General features: G+C 45.9%; 1 protein-coding gene across 2 annotated transcripts in view; it reads right to left on the bottom strand.

Annotated features, from left to right (window-relative positions):
• LOC147638683 (uracil phosphoribosyltransferase-like) overlaps positions 1-15,116 on the bottom strand; it is a 32,442-nt gene that overhangs the window by 1,726 nt on the left and 15,600 nt on the right. For both annotated transcript variants that reach the window (XM_086798643.1, XM_086798642.1), the window contains 2 exons: positions 4,410-4,471; positions 4,237-4,304 (listed from right to left, as the gene is read on the bottom strand). In XM_086798643.1, coding sequence (XP_086654769.1) covers positions 4,237-4,304; positions 4,410-4,471 — 130 coding nt within the window. The remainder of the gene's footprint in view (positions 1-4,236; positions 4,305-4,409; positions 4,472-15,116) is intronic.

Genomic DNA, 15,116 nt, shown 5'->3' with positions numbered 1-15,116 from the left:
CAAGCAGTAAAAAAACCCTAATTTTCCTATTTGGGGATTATTCAAAATCAGATTTGGTGGTTATTCCGAATCGCTAAAAATTGACAAAATTGGCTCCATCCACACCGCATTGAAGACTCCAACGACACATTAGAGGGCCCCTTGAGTTTTCTGCCCTTGCCCTCGGGCCTAAAATCACGCGCCAAGCGTCCACTGCTTGGCGCAAACGTCGGAAAAGGTGACATCACCGGCATCGAAGGGGGGCATGACCTCAATTTTTATGTTTTTTGTGTGTTTGAGTCGGAAACTCTGCTTGGGATGTCCCCCGAAATTGATTTGTAATAAATGTTCGTCGTGTGTTTCGTTTTCATGTGTGCTTTCCCCGCCTATATGTTTGTACCGCCTTGTTTTATACAAGACTCTGTGATTTTCCTCGTTATTAAACCCAGTTAGGAGCCAAGGGGGTGACTAAATGCTAGCCCCACTACCTCGGTCTTATCCTAACTACCATGGCACCGGAGGTGCAGATGATGAGGCAAGGTGGATGTGGCAAGTGTTAGCAACTTCTTTGCGCTCGGGTCTCACCACCTTCACGCCAAAGGGGGATTTGTTGGGTATTTCGGAGTCTCACGTGTGTACCCATAAGTGTCCACCTATGAGTGTCCATGTGTATGTGTCCACCATGTGTGTGCACTTATTCATGAGTAATTGTGTGTGAACACCTGTCTAGGTGCGAACATGTGACATGCGAGCGATTGATCGTAGAAAAAAAACCTTAGGCTTAGCTAAACTGCACTTAATAACACTTAAAGAGATAGACAATGGTGTCAATGCAATGCAATGCAGCTATATTAATCTTGATGATGAAATGTTTACAAATGAGATCTACTAGAGATCTATGATAAACAAATGATGACTCTTATTGTTGCCTGAATAATGACTGCTGAATGCTATACTGAATGATGATGATCTGCCACAATGAGAGAATGAGAGTGGGCTGATTTGGAATGGCTCCTCTTCCTTCCACAAGAAAGTGACGGACTAGGTTATCTCGTTAGGAATATCTCTTTGATGAAGACTTTTGATTTTCAGCCACGTCCTCTTTTGTTGGTTGCTCATCCCCTTTCTTCCTTTACTCGATCTTCTTAGGTAGTTGCTCAAAATTTCACATTAAGTTGGGATCTTGAAGAATAGTGTCCAAATTGCTCATAGTTTCTTTGACCATGTGGGTTCCTTTCAAATCCTCATAAGATCTCCTCGTAGAACGCTCTTGGTACAAGACTCGAAACCTGCAAACAAACCAAACAAACATGACGGGGGTGCAGGCCTGACTCACCTCCCAACCTTGACAACCGTGGGCAAGCCCACTAGTCTTGGCTGTCCCCACCGAGCCGCAAGCTGAGCTAACTAGATGGACGTACCAACCAATCTCTACCTCGTGACGTCCCATACTGCCATGAAGCTACCCTTGCGGGCCTCGAGACTGCTGCCGGCCTCGGCTGCATGAAGCAGGTGCATGTCTGCACTAGATCCAGGCTCCTGACCATAGAGCTCTCACAAAGACACGCGAGATTCTATATGACTAATGACTAACCTTGGCCACCCTTTTATAGGCTCTTGGCCGGTCATCGGGCATCCACACTTGGATGCCCGCCCGTCCATACTGGGGTGCCCGCCCGTTAGTCTATCCCTAACTCAACTCGTCAATCAGCCTGTCTAGCTCCAAGCTTCCCCAAACCTTAAAGCTAGTCTTGTGTGCGTTTAGCACACGATAGATACACACTGTGCACATGACATACTCCCCTTCCTCTAAGAGCTCACTCCTGAGCTCACTAAAAAGATAAGGTAATCTCTCTGAAGAGTAGTCAATGTCTCCCATGTAGTGTCCTCCTCAATACAATCCTTCCACTTGATCTTGTATTCCGTGATAAGCGAATTACGCAATCTTCTTTCACGAAATCCAGGAATCTTTTCAGATTCGTGTGGAACGAATGTCATGTCCTCGACATCTATGATTTCTTGAGGAGTAACTAACTGGTCTGTTCCACCCAGTACTTCCTTAAGTCTACTGACATGAAATACAGGATGAACTTTCACATGAGAAAGTAAATCCAATTCATATGCAACTGAACCAATCCGTCGTGTAATACGAAATGGTCCACAGTATCTATTTAAAAAGCTTCTAATATTTTGCTTTCCAAAAGCTAGTCGCATCATCCAAGCCTGTAAGGTGGCCTTGCCCTGCGCTGCTATCCTACCACGTGGCAATGCCCCATCATGAACGCCACATCACTTTTTTTCCCAAAACGTTTTTTTCCGAACATTGCGTTGCGTTTTTGTATGTCAGCACACTATATTTTGATGCTTCCGTGACAAACATATTGTACACTCGTGGCTAGCACCTCACCTACAAAGAAACACTATGTGGAGTCCGACACCGAGGAAAGCATATGAATATGACGATTTGGCTACCCACGTATACATATGCATCATTGCTCCTAGTCGAGCACTACTATTGTTGTCAACCACATGTACCCGATTGCCACATGTAGGCCGATTGCCACATGTAGCATGCAATAGGTTGACTGTTGTAACATGCAACAAAGCCTTCTTTAAACCTATGACTTTATGCAATCCACTTTATTAAGAGAGAAGATGAGAGTTGACACCAGATTGGGTTCCAATTACCCATTGAAGCCCCCCCACCCCTCTGCAAGGAGTATTTGCTTGTATTACTTTGGAGAACTTGTACAATGATGTGAATGATGACTATGGACTACCAAATGCAAGGATGCAGAAGACCGAACACTGGCTAAACCATATCTTGTCCAAATAGCGTTGTATAAGACTCTATGAAGCCACTTATGCAGTCCAGATCTGCCAAGGATATGCACATATACTGTGCTGAAGATGAGAGGATCTTCTATGAAGCCACTTATGCAAGTCCAGATCTGCCAAGGATATGCACATATACTTGCTGAAGATGAGAGGATCTTCTATGCTGCCTAGGGGGGGATGAAGCACTGGGCGCTTGAAGGGTGATTTGTATGCTCTAGAAAAACCCAAAGGCTTTTAGGCATGCATGCTCATTATCTGCTTGAACTTCTATGAAATGAGATGATCTATGCAATGATCTATGAGGAAGCTTATATACTAATCTATACTAATCATATGCTTCTGGTCGGATGAGATTTACTGCTGTTGACCTATATTTAATGCCCACGACCTGATAAAATAAGCATTCAATGCTGCTGCGCATTTCACAGGTGTGGCGATTTGCTGATGTGGAATACCCTAATGCTCGTCGACTGGTAGCTAAGGGCTGGAAATGCTGCTGACTGGGTCTTATAGGCTGCCAATGATGCATAGCATGCTATGTAAGGCATCCCATGCCCCATGACTGCCCCATGGGCTGGCCCATGTACTTATACCTTTACATGCCTTTATATGCTTGTTTTAATGCATCTAATGGACTAACTCTACCATGCCTAGCCTCAAATGACTTATGTGCCTTGTTCTCCAAGTGGGTTAAGGGACTGACCCTGGCACCTAAGGCTGAGAGACTGACCTACGTAGCTTGTGCCTGACATGTCCCAGACTCGGGCTCACAATGGGGCCACGGCATACGACAATATTCCTAAAAAAGGATACTAATGATGTAACATGTTATATTGAATGTTGAGCCCATGTGTCACATAGCACCGCAGCACAGGGTGCATGTGACACCACAACATCAATGCCACATGGTAGTGCCACGTGTCACATACATTGTCCAACTCTACCTGTCGGCTGCTATCTGATGTCCAGCTGTGCACTACATACTTGTAGGTGTGTCACAACTAGTTTTAGATGTTTTCTTCTCTCTCAACTTTACATGGCTTGATTTATCCATGGCACCATTGTATCACTTTTTACAGATGTTAATATTACTTTCTTTCTTTTTCTCCCTTTCTTTCTCTCTTCCAACATACTACGAGATGCGGGGGAGATACCATTGCCTCTTCTCTCTCTCTCTCTCTCTCTCTCTCTCTCTCTCTCTCACACACACAACAGACTATAAGATTAAAGGGGATATTCCATTGCCTCTTTTAGTTCATTGTCCAGTATCATTGATTTCCTCCACCAACGATGCTTGGGGCTATTAAAAATTTTCCCCTTCCTTTCTTAGACTTAGCACTTGGAGACACAGCTCCCCCTTTCATCCAACCTTGATACCCAACTCAGCAAAAAACGTCACTCAAAGATGGATTAACTCACCACTCGTATCAGTCTATGGTCCACATTGCGCTGCTTTAACAAATCGATTGTTGCAATAAGCGTGCCACCTGTTAATCCGTGGTACACAAATAACCTGTGTCATGTTTGCTCAAACCTCTGCCGTAACAACCAGCTACAAAGAGAAAAATCAAGTTGAGATCAGATGAAACTACCTGTAGCCAACATTGGATCTGCAACAAGAACTCGTACGCCATCTGGAAATTTATCTGGTAGCCTGTGTAAAGACGTATCAAAAGAAATTCGCTCCAAAAAGAGCAAAGATTCTAATGTTAGGAGTCACAGAGAAGCTGACATTCTAATGAGATTAGGTTTAGGAGCAAATCAGCATGTGGCTGTGTACTAAGTATCACCAGAAAGCAGAGGTTGCAAAACAACCAAAATGGATAATAATACAGAATAACTAATGAACTTGGTACAGTACATGGTTGCAGGCTCCATGCCGTGTGCTCTTGGGAAGTTAGCGTAACTAATAATGATTAACGCTAAGCTACAAAGATTAATGGCAATCACATGCACGATGATGACAGAGAGAAGTAGAAGCAAGAAACTCTTTACCTAACCTACTCCTCCTGTATAATTCATATACGATGCTGTAAATTCAAATCTAACACTAGATCTAGAATTCCTAACCAATTTGTGTTAATGCTATAATGTATAGCACTAAATGTACTTGCTTCTACTTGCTGCTCCAAGGCTTTACAAGGCTGATACTTGCTGTGTTGGGACAGCTTACTGCCGATCCACATCTGGGCTTGTCATTCCTATACTTGAATGAATGCAGAATAACAGTAGAGCTTTTTATAGGGATTTTGATGGAAGGTCATATACTGGTCGGCCAGCCCTTTTCAAGTCCCTAAATATCATCAAAAATGTCATTAAACACGTTCGTATTGTGCCCAATATGGGTCCCAACCATTGGTGCATGTCTTGGGCACCTACTAGGCTGTCAAAACAGCTCCAATTCAACCTTATATGGTCTCTAACTTTGCCTCTAAGGCAACTACACGGAATAATCATGTCTACGTGGCAACCAATTATGGTGTGCACGTGGCACTAGCATCCCATACCACCATAACACACACCCCCGATGTAAGCACGGAATAGGAATAGTCTCACTAGGACCCCAAGTTAAGCTTCTAGGCTCGTCATGTGCATCCGTTAATCCCAATTCTCATGGACATGATTATCTTTCCTGGCAAGTATGTGGACAGATTTTGGGGCCCTATAGGTGCCCATAAGTGCCCGAAACATGCGCCACTGGATGGGACAACTTTTGGGCACAATTTGGAGGCCAAATATGACTTTTTGGACATTATTAACTAAGTCAAAAACACAAAACCGACCTGAACACAACTTTCCATCCTATCCCTATATAAAGGAGGTCAATGGACATGGAAAGGCAAAAATTAGATAGATCTCTCAAGCATCTCACAAGTGTTGGAAAGAACCCCCGCATAGAAGCAACCCGAGGCAGCTCTAGGCAAGAAGGCAAGCACCTTGAGAGCACGACCAAGCCGTGGAATCAGCAAGCTTTTGTATGCACATAGATTAGCATGCATAATTTGGATCTAGGTCAAGATCCAAGATTATTGTAAATATTCATGTTTGGAATATACAATAGATTAGGTCTACCTTGTCTTCCGTGTGTTTGATAAGCATTGGATTAGTGTTAATGTCTTACAAGCCGACCAGTTTGTAGACGGAGAGGCCAACTAGCTACAAGGTCTATATATCTGAGTATACATGGTGTCGCTACCTGAGCCAATTGGCTACACCCACCCTTCCTCCATCGTGCAAGGATGAAAACTCTGCCGAGTCCTTGACCACAAAGGTGTGTTTGTTTTTCTTCAAGTACACATCTACGGCAAGTACATGTCCATAGAATATGGTGTTTCAACTGATGCCAAAGAGCTCTTTCGTTTTTTGGGAGGAAACATGGTCCACCAACATCAACCTCTGTTACATGCACTAAGGTTGAGATAACGCACAACAAAGCCTTCTTTAAACCTTTACTTTGGTGAGAACTTTAACATCCATTCACCTGAGTAGAAAGAAAGAAAGAAAGAAAGAAAGATTTTATTAACGTCTTCCAAAAGACCGAACTCGGCCTATGAGACAAATCAGTGCACCTGTGTGGGGTATCCTCTGTCATCCCAACAAAATGAAGAAGTACTAAAACAGCTGGCACTGGCATAGCTCTCTGGAAGAAATCTGTGAGCTGGGACTGTCTCCCATCCCTAGTGGGAGCGGGTGTCTGGAGGAGTCTCTCTCGAGAACTATGAAGCTCTAGTAATAGTCTGCCAAGCTGTCGCTGGTCCGAGGCCTCCATCAACTGATGTAGTGAAGAGTGCTCCTCAAACAATCCTGCATAACTATCTCTGACCCTGGTGGAGTCTACATACAAAGTGATCCTCAATCTCCACCTCCTCGCGGCACAATCCGCATATCCGCTCGGCTCTGGGAACCCGTGCCGCTCTCCCAGCCTCTATCTCTAGCTGATGTGATGAGACTCGTAGCTGTCCAATAGCAACGTGAGAGCTGTGTGGCATGTATACATCCATATACCGCGGTCGCTGTATAAACCCATCCCCTGAGATGCTCATAAAGTGGTCTCTGTAATACAGCATCTTCGGTGGTAGTGGGCTCTCTGGTGCTGTCCATGTCTCCTGTATGTAGCGCTGCCATATGGAGAGAGAGAGAGAGAGAGAGAGAGAGAGAAAAGAAATGAAATGATATATTAACGTGTTCAGAAGGCCAAAATGACCTATGAGACCAAAAAGGTTACAACAATTGGTGGATCTGATACAATGTCTGTGTAAGAAAAGCGAAAAACAACTAACTGAAACTGAAATAACTATGAGGAAAAGTACGGTACTAGGAGCTCCTAATGGATAACATCTGGGAGGAAAACTCCAGCAACAAAGGTAAGAAAGAAAGAAAGATTTTATTAACGTCTTCCAAAAGACCGAACTCGGCCTATGAGACAAATCAGTGTACCTGTGTGGGGTATCCTCTGTCATCCCAACAAAATGAAAAAGTACTGAACTAAAAAGCTGCCTCTCGGTGTGCAATAAGTACAATGAGTGGGGGAGGTGATGGAGCTCTACTACTAGGAGAATGCAAAGCTATATGCATGGAGTATACAATCATGATATGCAACCTAGCTAGCTCCATCTTGTACCATACTGGGGGTATAGAATGGTATACATCAATGACGGGGGTGTCCACAGCTCCCTGAAGAACATGCCTGGGTCTGCTCTCTGAAGCGAGCCAGTCACTCCGCACCCTCTCTGTGAAATTGAGCTCTGATCTCTGTCATCTCTCTCTGGTATAGGCGTGGTGTCCGAAAGCCAGGTGTCCTCTATCTCCTGCGGGCTCTGAGTGTCTCTGCTCTCTGGAGAGTGATTCCCTGCTGTGTAGGGGCTGGGAGTGGGGTGGATCTCTGAAAAAATGTAGTAATCTGTCTGTCGTCCCGCCTCTGGAGCTGTCTGAGCCTGTAATGATGTCTCTCTGTGACGCTCTATGTCTAGAATGAATCTCCCCAGTATGCGCTAGTCTGCTGCCTCGAAGATCTGACGTAGGAAATGTGGCTCTCTGAATAAAATGGAATATCTCTCTCTGATGGCTGTATATGCTCTGCATCTGCATACATAATGCTCCTCACTCTCCACCTCCTCTCTGCACAATCTACATACCCTCTCCTCTCGTCGGGGGATCCGTGCTACTCTACTAGTCTCGATCTCCAATCGATGTGATGAGACTCTAAGCTGACCAATAGCTACTCGGGAGCCATGTGGTAAAAAGCCCTCCATGTATCTAGGCCTCTCTATAAATCCATCACCAATGATACTCATGAGGTGATCTCTGTAGTATAGCATTTTCGGTGGAAGAGGCTGTGTAGGTGATATCCATGTCTCTCGTGTACAGAGTTGCCATAGGTCCTGTCTCAATACTCTGTTCCTCTCACTATGAGAGAGACGGATATGTGGTGCATCCCTGTCATACTGGAATGGTGGTAGATGATCCATGTCTAGGCCATGCTATGAGAACCAATGTGACCTGTGCATACCATGATCCTCATCTATCCTGTGGCATCTCTCTGAATCTATCTAGCAGGCATATAGTCTGGAATATGGCCTCTACCATCATAAGAGGCGCAGCAAACTCTGCTCGGATAATGTCATGAGGTACTGACGGTTTGCTGTGTATCATGTGTGCCATCATGAGGGCCTGTGGTCTCTCTATTTGTGTCCACCAATGGGTAGCAAGTCTTGGCGCCCATACCGCTGCTCCATACATCAGTGCCGGTGTGACTAATGTGTCAAATAGCCACCCCTTCGTCCGGGGCTCCTGAAAATGCGCCTGGTGGCACTGTCTCTCTAGCATAGCCAATGCTGCATATACCCATGTCAATCTGGCTCTGGCTGCTGAACCCATGGTGAAGCGCGTGGCTGCTGCAAAGAAGGTAACCCCTAGGTACACGTATGATGTCACCACCTCCACCTGGCGTCTTGCGAGAGTGAATGTCAGCTGACTCCTGCCCTGTCTCGATGTATAAAAGACCATAACCTTGGTTTTCCCAAGGTTCACAGTAAGACCCCTCTGTGTGCAGAAATCATCGAGTGCATGTAGATGCTGCTGTAGACCTCCTGGAGACTAAGACACTAATACAATATCATCAGCATAAAGCATAATATGTACTGAGGTACCTGCTAGATCAACTCCATCTCCGCCTCCCCGTGTAATGAAGTCAGCCACCTCATCAATGTATAACCCAAATAGCATGGGGGAAAGTGGGCATCCTTGCTTCACACCAATGGTGCTAGCAACAGTCTCGGACATACCTCCTAGGCATCTGACTCACCCAAAAACCTGCTCATATAATGCATAGATGCCCCATGTCATATCTGCTGCCAAGAGACTGCAGGCGCTGAAAGAGCCTCTCTCGTGGTACTGTGTCAAATGCCTTGCCAAAATCCACAAAGCAGCAATAGAGCTTTCCCTTCCTCACTCCGGCCTAATCAATCATACATCTCAAAGTGAATACATGGTCAGTGGTAGAGGAAGCTCTCCTGAAGCCTGCCTGCCCTAATGAGCATAAACTTGCTCGCTCAACATATAAGCTAAGCTCTTGCTCCAACACTGCACCATAGAGTTTGGCCAACACGTGGCCAACCGTGGCCGTCCTGTAGTTGCTCGGATCGAGCATATCCCCTGTTTGGTGGATCGGCACAATGGTGTGCATTGTCCACTCCGCAGGCAAACCCTCTGCTAGTGCCCTGTTAAACAGGTGTGCAAGAAAAGGAGCCAAAGAATCTACTGCATATATGAGATGCTCACCCTATAGGCCCATATGGTCGGTGGCCCGTCCATGCTGTAGGCGGCGGATAGCTTCCTTTACCATCGAGTGGGTAAAGAAGCTAGCTGTGGTAGGTCGAGGCTCCTGTGGTTGGCTGAGGTATAGGTGGCTACTGTGGGGCATGGTATAGGCCCTCTGCATATGTGTGCCATGTCTGTGGGTCTGCAATGGGTGTCGGTGTCCAGGGCTCTCTGAAGAGCCGCCATGAGATAGGGCTATCTCTACTCATGAAGAAATGGAAGATCTCTAGCTCCTGTATCTCTGCGAAGGCCCGCCTTTTGCGGCGAGTAAGTCTCCTCATCTCTCTCCTCGACTCCTGCTCTGTGATGGCTCCCAAGGCTCTCTGTATGCAGAGCCGTGAGTATAGGGCTCTCCACTCGTCATCATACCATCTGTTCTGGGGCATAGTCCCAGATCTCGCAAGCTCTCCTGAGTGGACACGATGTGAGAAGCATAGTCACAGGGGACGGCGGGGACGGCGCCTAGGAACGCGGGGACGCCGTCACGGTACGGCGCAGGGACGGGGACGGACGGGGACGGACGGACGTCCCCTGTCTGGCGTTTCAAACCGGGGACGGCGCAGGGGATGCCGTAGGGACGGGGGACGGCTGTCGGGGGACGGCAGATAGCCTCCTTAAGGCTCCTTAAGGCTCCTGAGTCCTGACTCTTGAGTCATGACTCATTTTGTATCAGATATCTACTTAATTATTATCTTTGACTCAAAATCTTAGCATTTTAGTGTAAACTTGTGCTCATTTTGATGTGCTTCCAAAGTAGAATAAGTGCAGAGTAGAAAATTTTTAAAAAAAATTATTTTTTGAGTGCCGTTCCCTCCCCCGTCCCCGTTCCCTACTTATGGCCGTCCCCCGTCCCGTCCCCGTCCCCGTCCCCCGTCACCGTCCCCCGTCCCTTGTGACTATGGTGAGAAGCTCTGTAATGCAGCCGTGTGTAGGAGTGATGCCAGCTGGGCCGTAATGGTATCCATAGGTGCCAGGGGATCCATGATTAGGAGCCCATCCTCTACTCTGCCATGTCATGTGTGAAGTAGATGGTAGTGTGTGGCGTCGATATGTGGGAGGCTGGTGATACTGGTGATCCGGCTAGTGAAAATGCCAAGTATGTATGATCTGCCCCAATAGGATGAGGTGGGATGGAGAATGAGGTGACAAGCTGTGATGCCTCCAAAGACCCCATAATGTAGTCCACCACCGTGCCTCCGGTCTGTGTATGACCCGCAAGTGGGAAGCATGTCAGCCCTCCTGATCCCGGCCACTGTAGCATCCCGTTATAAATAACGAGACGATGCCTGGCTCCCAACTCTAGTAAGTGGTCCCCATAATGTCCTCTGTCTGGTCCAGTGTCCTCTGATGCCCGACTAGCCCCTATCTCCTCTGGATCCACAGGGTGGAGGATCTCCATGTCATCATAGTCATACACCTCACAATGTCTGCTCTATGTGTGGGCATTGAAGTCACTCGTAAGAAATACTTCCCCTAGTGTAGAATAATGCATAATCTCCTCTGACAGACAAGTGTATGGCGAGGCTCTTGTCTCCTCCTCCCGTGGCATGTCCTCTGTAATTACATAGGAGGATCCTCATGGAGGAAAGTAACATAGGGCTATGTATATAACCCTGTCCTATGAGAGCTGTAAGCTGATCCACATGTATCTAGCCTCTGGATCCTGTGCTACCACTCTCAATCTCCCCTGTAGCTCCCGTCTGAATAGAACTGCTACTCCCGCCGACCCTCTCGAGGTACCCTGGCGTGTGGTCCTCCTGTATGCTGACTCCCACTGGAATCCCTCTACTCGAGGTAGCCCTCTCTCTAGGCTCTGATGTGTCTCTGTCAGAAGTATGAAAAGAAAGAAAGATACATTAACCATCCACTAAAGACCCGATGGGCCTATGAGACTAAAGTGATACAATAATGTCCATGGTATATCTCATCATGGAATGGAAAATAAAACAGAAAGAAAACATAAATGTAGCTATCTCACTAGGGTGATACAAAACTGTCCATGAGAGAGAAGAGAAGAGAAGAGAAAGTAGACAACGTAGTATTGGGTCCCAAATACCCACTGAAGGACCCCCCTGCAAGCAAGAGTATTTGCTTATATTACTTCACCTACGTAGCTTGTGCCTGATTGTCCCTAGACTAAGGGCTCACAATGGGGTCACGACATCGATAAATGTTCCTAAAAAGGTACTATTTTTGTTCAAATGTTGCAAGCAAGTACAATCAAGTCGTAAGCCCCAGCAACAATCTTTAACCAGGCTAAGGGGGCTCAGAACAGCAAAGACCAAAAGGACCAAAAGTCATCTACCCAAAAGTCATCTACCCAAGAGTCATCTAACCAGGCTAAGGGGGCTCAGAACAGCAAAGCCAAAAGGACCAAAAGAAAAATTCTTAGGGACAATCCAGCAATGAAAAAGATTCCACGCCAAGAAGACTCTTGAGGAAAAATCTAAGGAGGGCATCTGGAGGTTACCTACAGTTGGATAAACAGACACGGTACAAGGCAGAGAACCATTGTTTCTTCTACCACATTGTGGGACACGGGAAGAAGGATTGCACTATGTAGCAGGCCGAAAAGTCTACCAAGGCATTCACTTCCATAGTAGCGATCGTAGCATCCACATTTTCATCCACACCTCCACCATCAGCCTCTTATTCCGTTCAGCTATTGCCAACTTTGAATCTAGTGCCACCAGTGGTATTTGATGATAAGCAAGAGGGTGAGGCTGAGGGACAGAAGAAGGCTCGTATCCATGCCTATGGCATTGCGAGGAGACAACAATTCATTGTCCTCTTCAACATGGACAATTCTCAGGATGCTATTTCTCCACAGTTGACAAACAAAATGAGTTGTTCCTTGGTTCCTTATCATTTAGATGTGGACGGGTTTACACGTGGTCTACGTACACATATCTCTCAGAAAGCTCAACAGTTTGAGTTTCAAGTTCAAAAGGCAACATTCTAGTGGGATTTCATTGTCTCTCCTCTTTTAGGGTGTGACAATTCTCGGGATCCAGTGGTTCATATAGCATGCACCCATTCTTGATTGGAGACAGGACATTTTCACTATTGTTGAAGGTTTTCCTGAGTCCATCATGATTCGCAGGGACAGGAGTATTCCTGGAATACCACTCATTTCCCACATTCAGGCCCAACGAGCCATAAGAAAAGGAGCAGAGTGTGCATTGATTTATGTCCTCTCTAAGTCTAATGCTGTTCAGACAGCACCCACATTAGCGCAGAGGATGGCTGGTCTCTTGTCTCAATACAACATTATTGTGTTGCAAGATGACCTCCCACCTTGTAGATCTCAGGATCATCGCATAGAGTTGGTTCCTGGTTCAAAGCCTCCCAACAAGTTTCCCTACCACCTTTCTAAGGCTTGGAGAGCGAGCTGGAGCAACAGTTATCCCAACTACTCCGGGTTGGATTTATCTGGCCTTCCTTCTCCCCATTTGCCGCTCCCATCATGTTTGTCCAAAAGAAGGATAAGATCGCACACTTATGTGTGGATTACAGGACACTCAATAAGCTAGCCGTAACTCCACCGGTTGGTGTGGAATGCTTGGATGAACACAATGCTAATCAATACACTTAAATACACCAAGATTTAATGGATATTAAGCACAATACAAGATGTAATTTGTTGAATTGACAAGAGACGCACAATGAGTCAGAACAGCCAACCCCTTCCCCAAATAGTGTATATTAATCTTAGGAGAATCAAGTACATAGTGTCATGGGCATTTTTGACCAGATTTCCATACCAATGCATATGAATACAATAGTTCAAACAATACGGTTGTCGCTGAAGATCTGCAACTCACACTACCATCTCAAGTGCTCATGTTTCCTACCATCTACTCTCTATTGTTCCACCAACACACGGTAGAAACAATCTGCAAGAGAGCACGTAGGACAAGAGAACACTACACAGGGTATGTGAACATGGAGTCTCGCTCCTCCCTCCTGCTACTTGCTTCCATAATTGAGCATTAAAGCTTACCAATTGCAAGTAGAGAGTCGATGACAACGGAAGTCTTCGCGATGGAAGCGTCTGGAGTGTTAAAACCTTCAACTTGTTGCGATCCTTCACGACAAAAGTCTTCAAGTGGATGAAGGGAACCCTCGGAAACCTTCCCCTATGGTTCAACTTGAGAAAGGAAGGCTGAAATTAGAGTTTTCAGCCAAAAGACCAGAAATTACAGCAAATATGCACTGGGAAATAGGTTGAGGACTTCTTGTGATTGATTAGGTACTTTTCCATCAACCCTTTCATCACCTTGTTCATAAAATGGGTGCCCTAGTCACTAACTATTTCTACCGGCAATCCATGCCTAACAATAATGTCCTTGAAGAGGAACTTCACCACCTCTTCTACAAAATTGCTCTTCACAGCTTTAGCTTCCGACCATTTGGTGAAATAATCAATTGCCACAATGATGTACTCACACTTGCTACCTTTTGTGGACGGCTTGATAGGTCCAACAAAATCCAATCCCCACTTCATGAATGGAAACAGTGGCAATATGAGCGAGATGGACAATCTATCAGAATCACCGGGTTGACCCATCCGCTGACAGACATCACATTGCTTTGCTTCGCTCTTGACATCCCTCATGACCGTTGCCCACCATAGGCTTGCTTGCAAAATTTTCCGGACTGTGATTTCTCTGTCCATGTGTCCTCCAGTAATGCCACAATGTGCTTCTTAATATTGCTGCTGCTCATGGTCTGGGACACAACTGCGTAGGAACTAGTCTATGCCTCTTTTGTAGAGCTGCCCTGCAATCATAGTGAAGTTCCTGCTCCTTAAGGCAATCCTTTTCTTTCTGTCAGCAATGTAACCTTTCGAAAAAGTTCCATCCTCTAGAAACTGCATCATATCATAATACCGACTTTCTCCCACTTCTGCAGCTGCTACTATGAATAGGTTGGTATCTGGGAGTTGGTCATCCACTCCATCTAGATCAAGTTCTCCAGAATACAATCTGGAGAGAAAGTCCACCACCACATTTTCTTTGCCAAACGTGTGCTGGATGGTGAACTCAAACTCTTACACTAGACACATCCACCTTGCCATCTTCCCCACCAGAAAGGCTTTGTTCATCAGATAAATTAAGGCTTAATGATCCACGTGGAAAACAAACTTGTTTCCCAAGAGGTAGTGTCGGAACTTGTTCACAACATAAATCGTTGAGAGAGCTTCCCGCTCTATTGTGCTGTAGTTCCTTTCCGCCCTTGTGAAAGTGGGACACCGAAGATCCAGATGCAGAAAGACACGAAGCCCACTTCCAGAACATCTGGCAAAATACAAAGAAGCCACACCAGTCAAGTGGAGGCCTATTCCCATGACAAAAAAGGAATTCTAAGGCAAACCCCACTCCAACCGGTGGTGAGAGTTTTTGATCTACAAATTCTGTAGACCGACAACAAAGGCCTTGGGTGCTCAAAAAAGCAAGCAACAAGGCTAAAGAGGATGC

This window comes from Cibotium barometz, chromosome 5 (genome assembly GCF_041138505.1).
Source record: "Cibotium barometz isolate CiBa-2024 chromosome 5, ASM4113850v1, whole genome shotgun sequence".
Taxonomy (NCBI): domain Eukaryota; kingdom Viridiplantae; phylum Streptophyta; class Polypodiopsida; order Cyatheales; family Cibotiaceae; genus Cibotium; species Cibotium barometz.
This window is presented reverse-complemented; position numbering and strand designations above follow the sequence as displayed.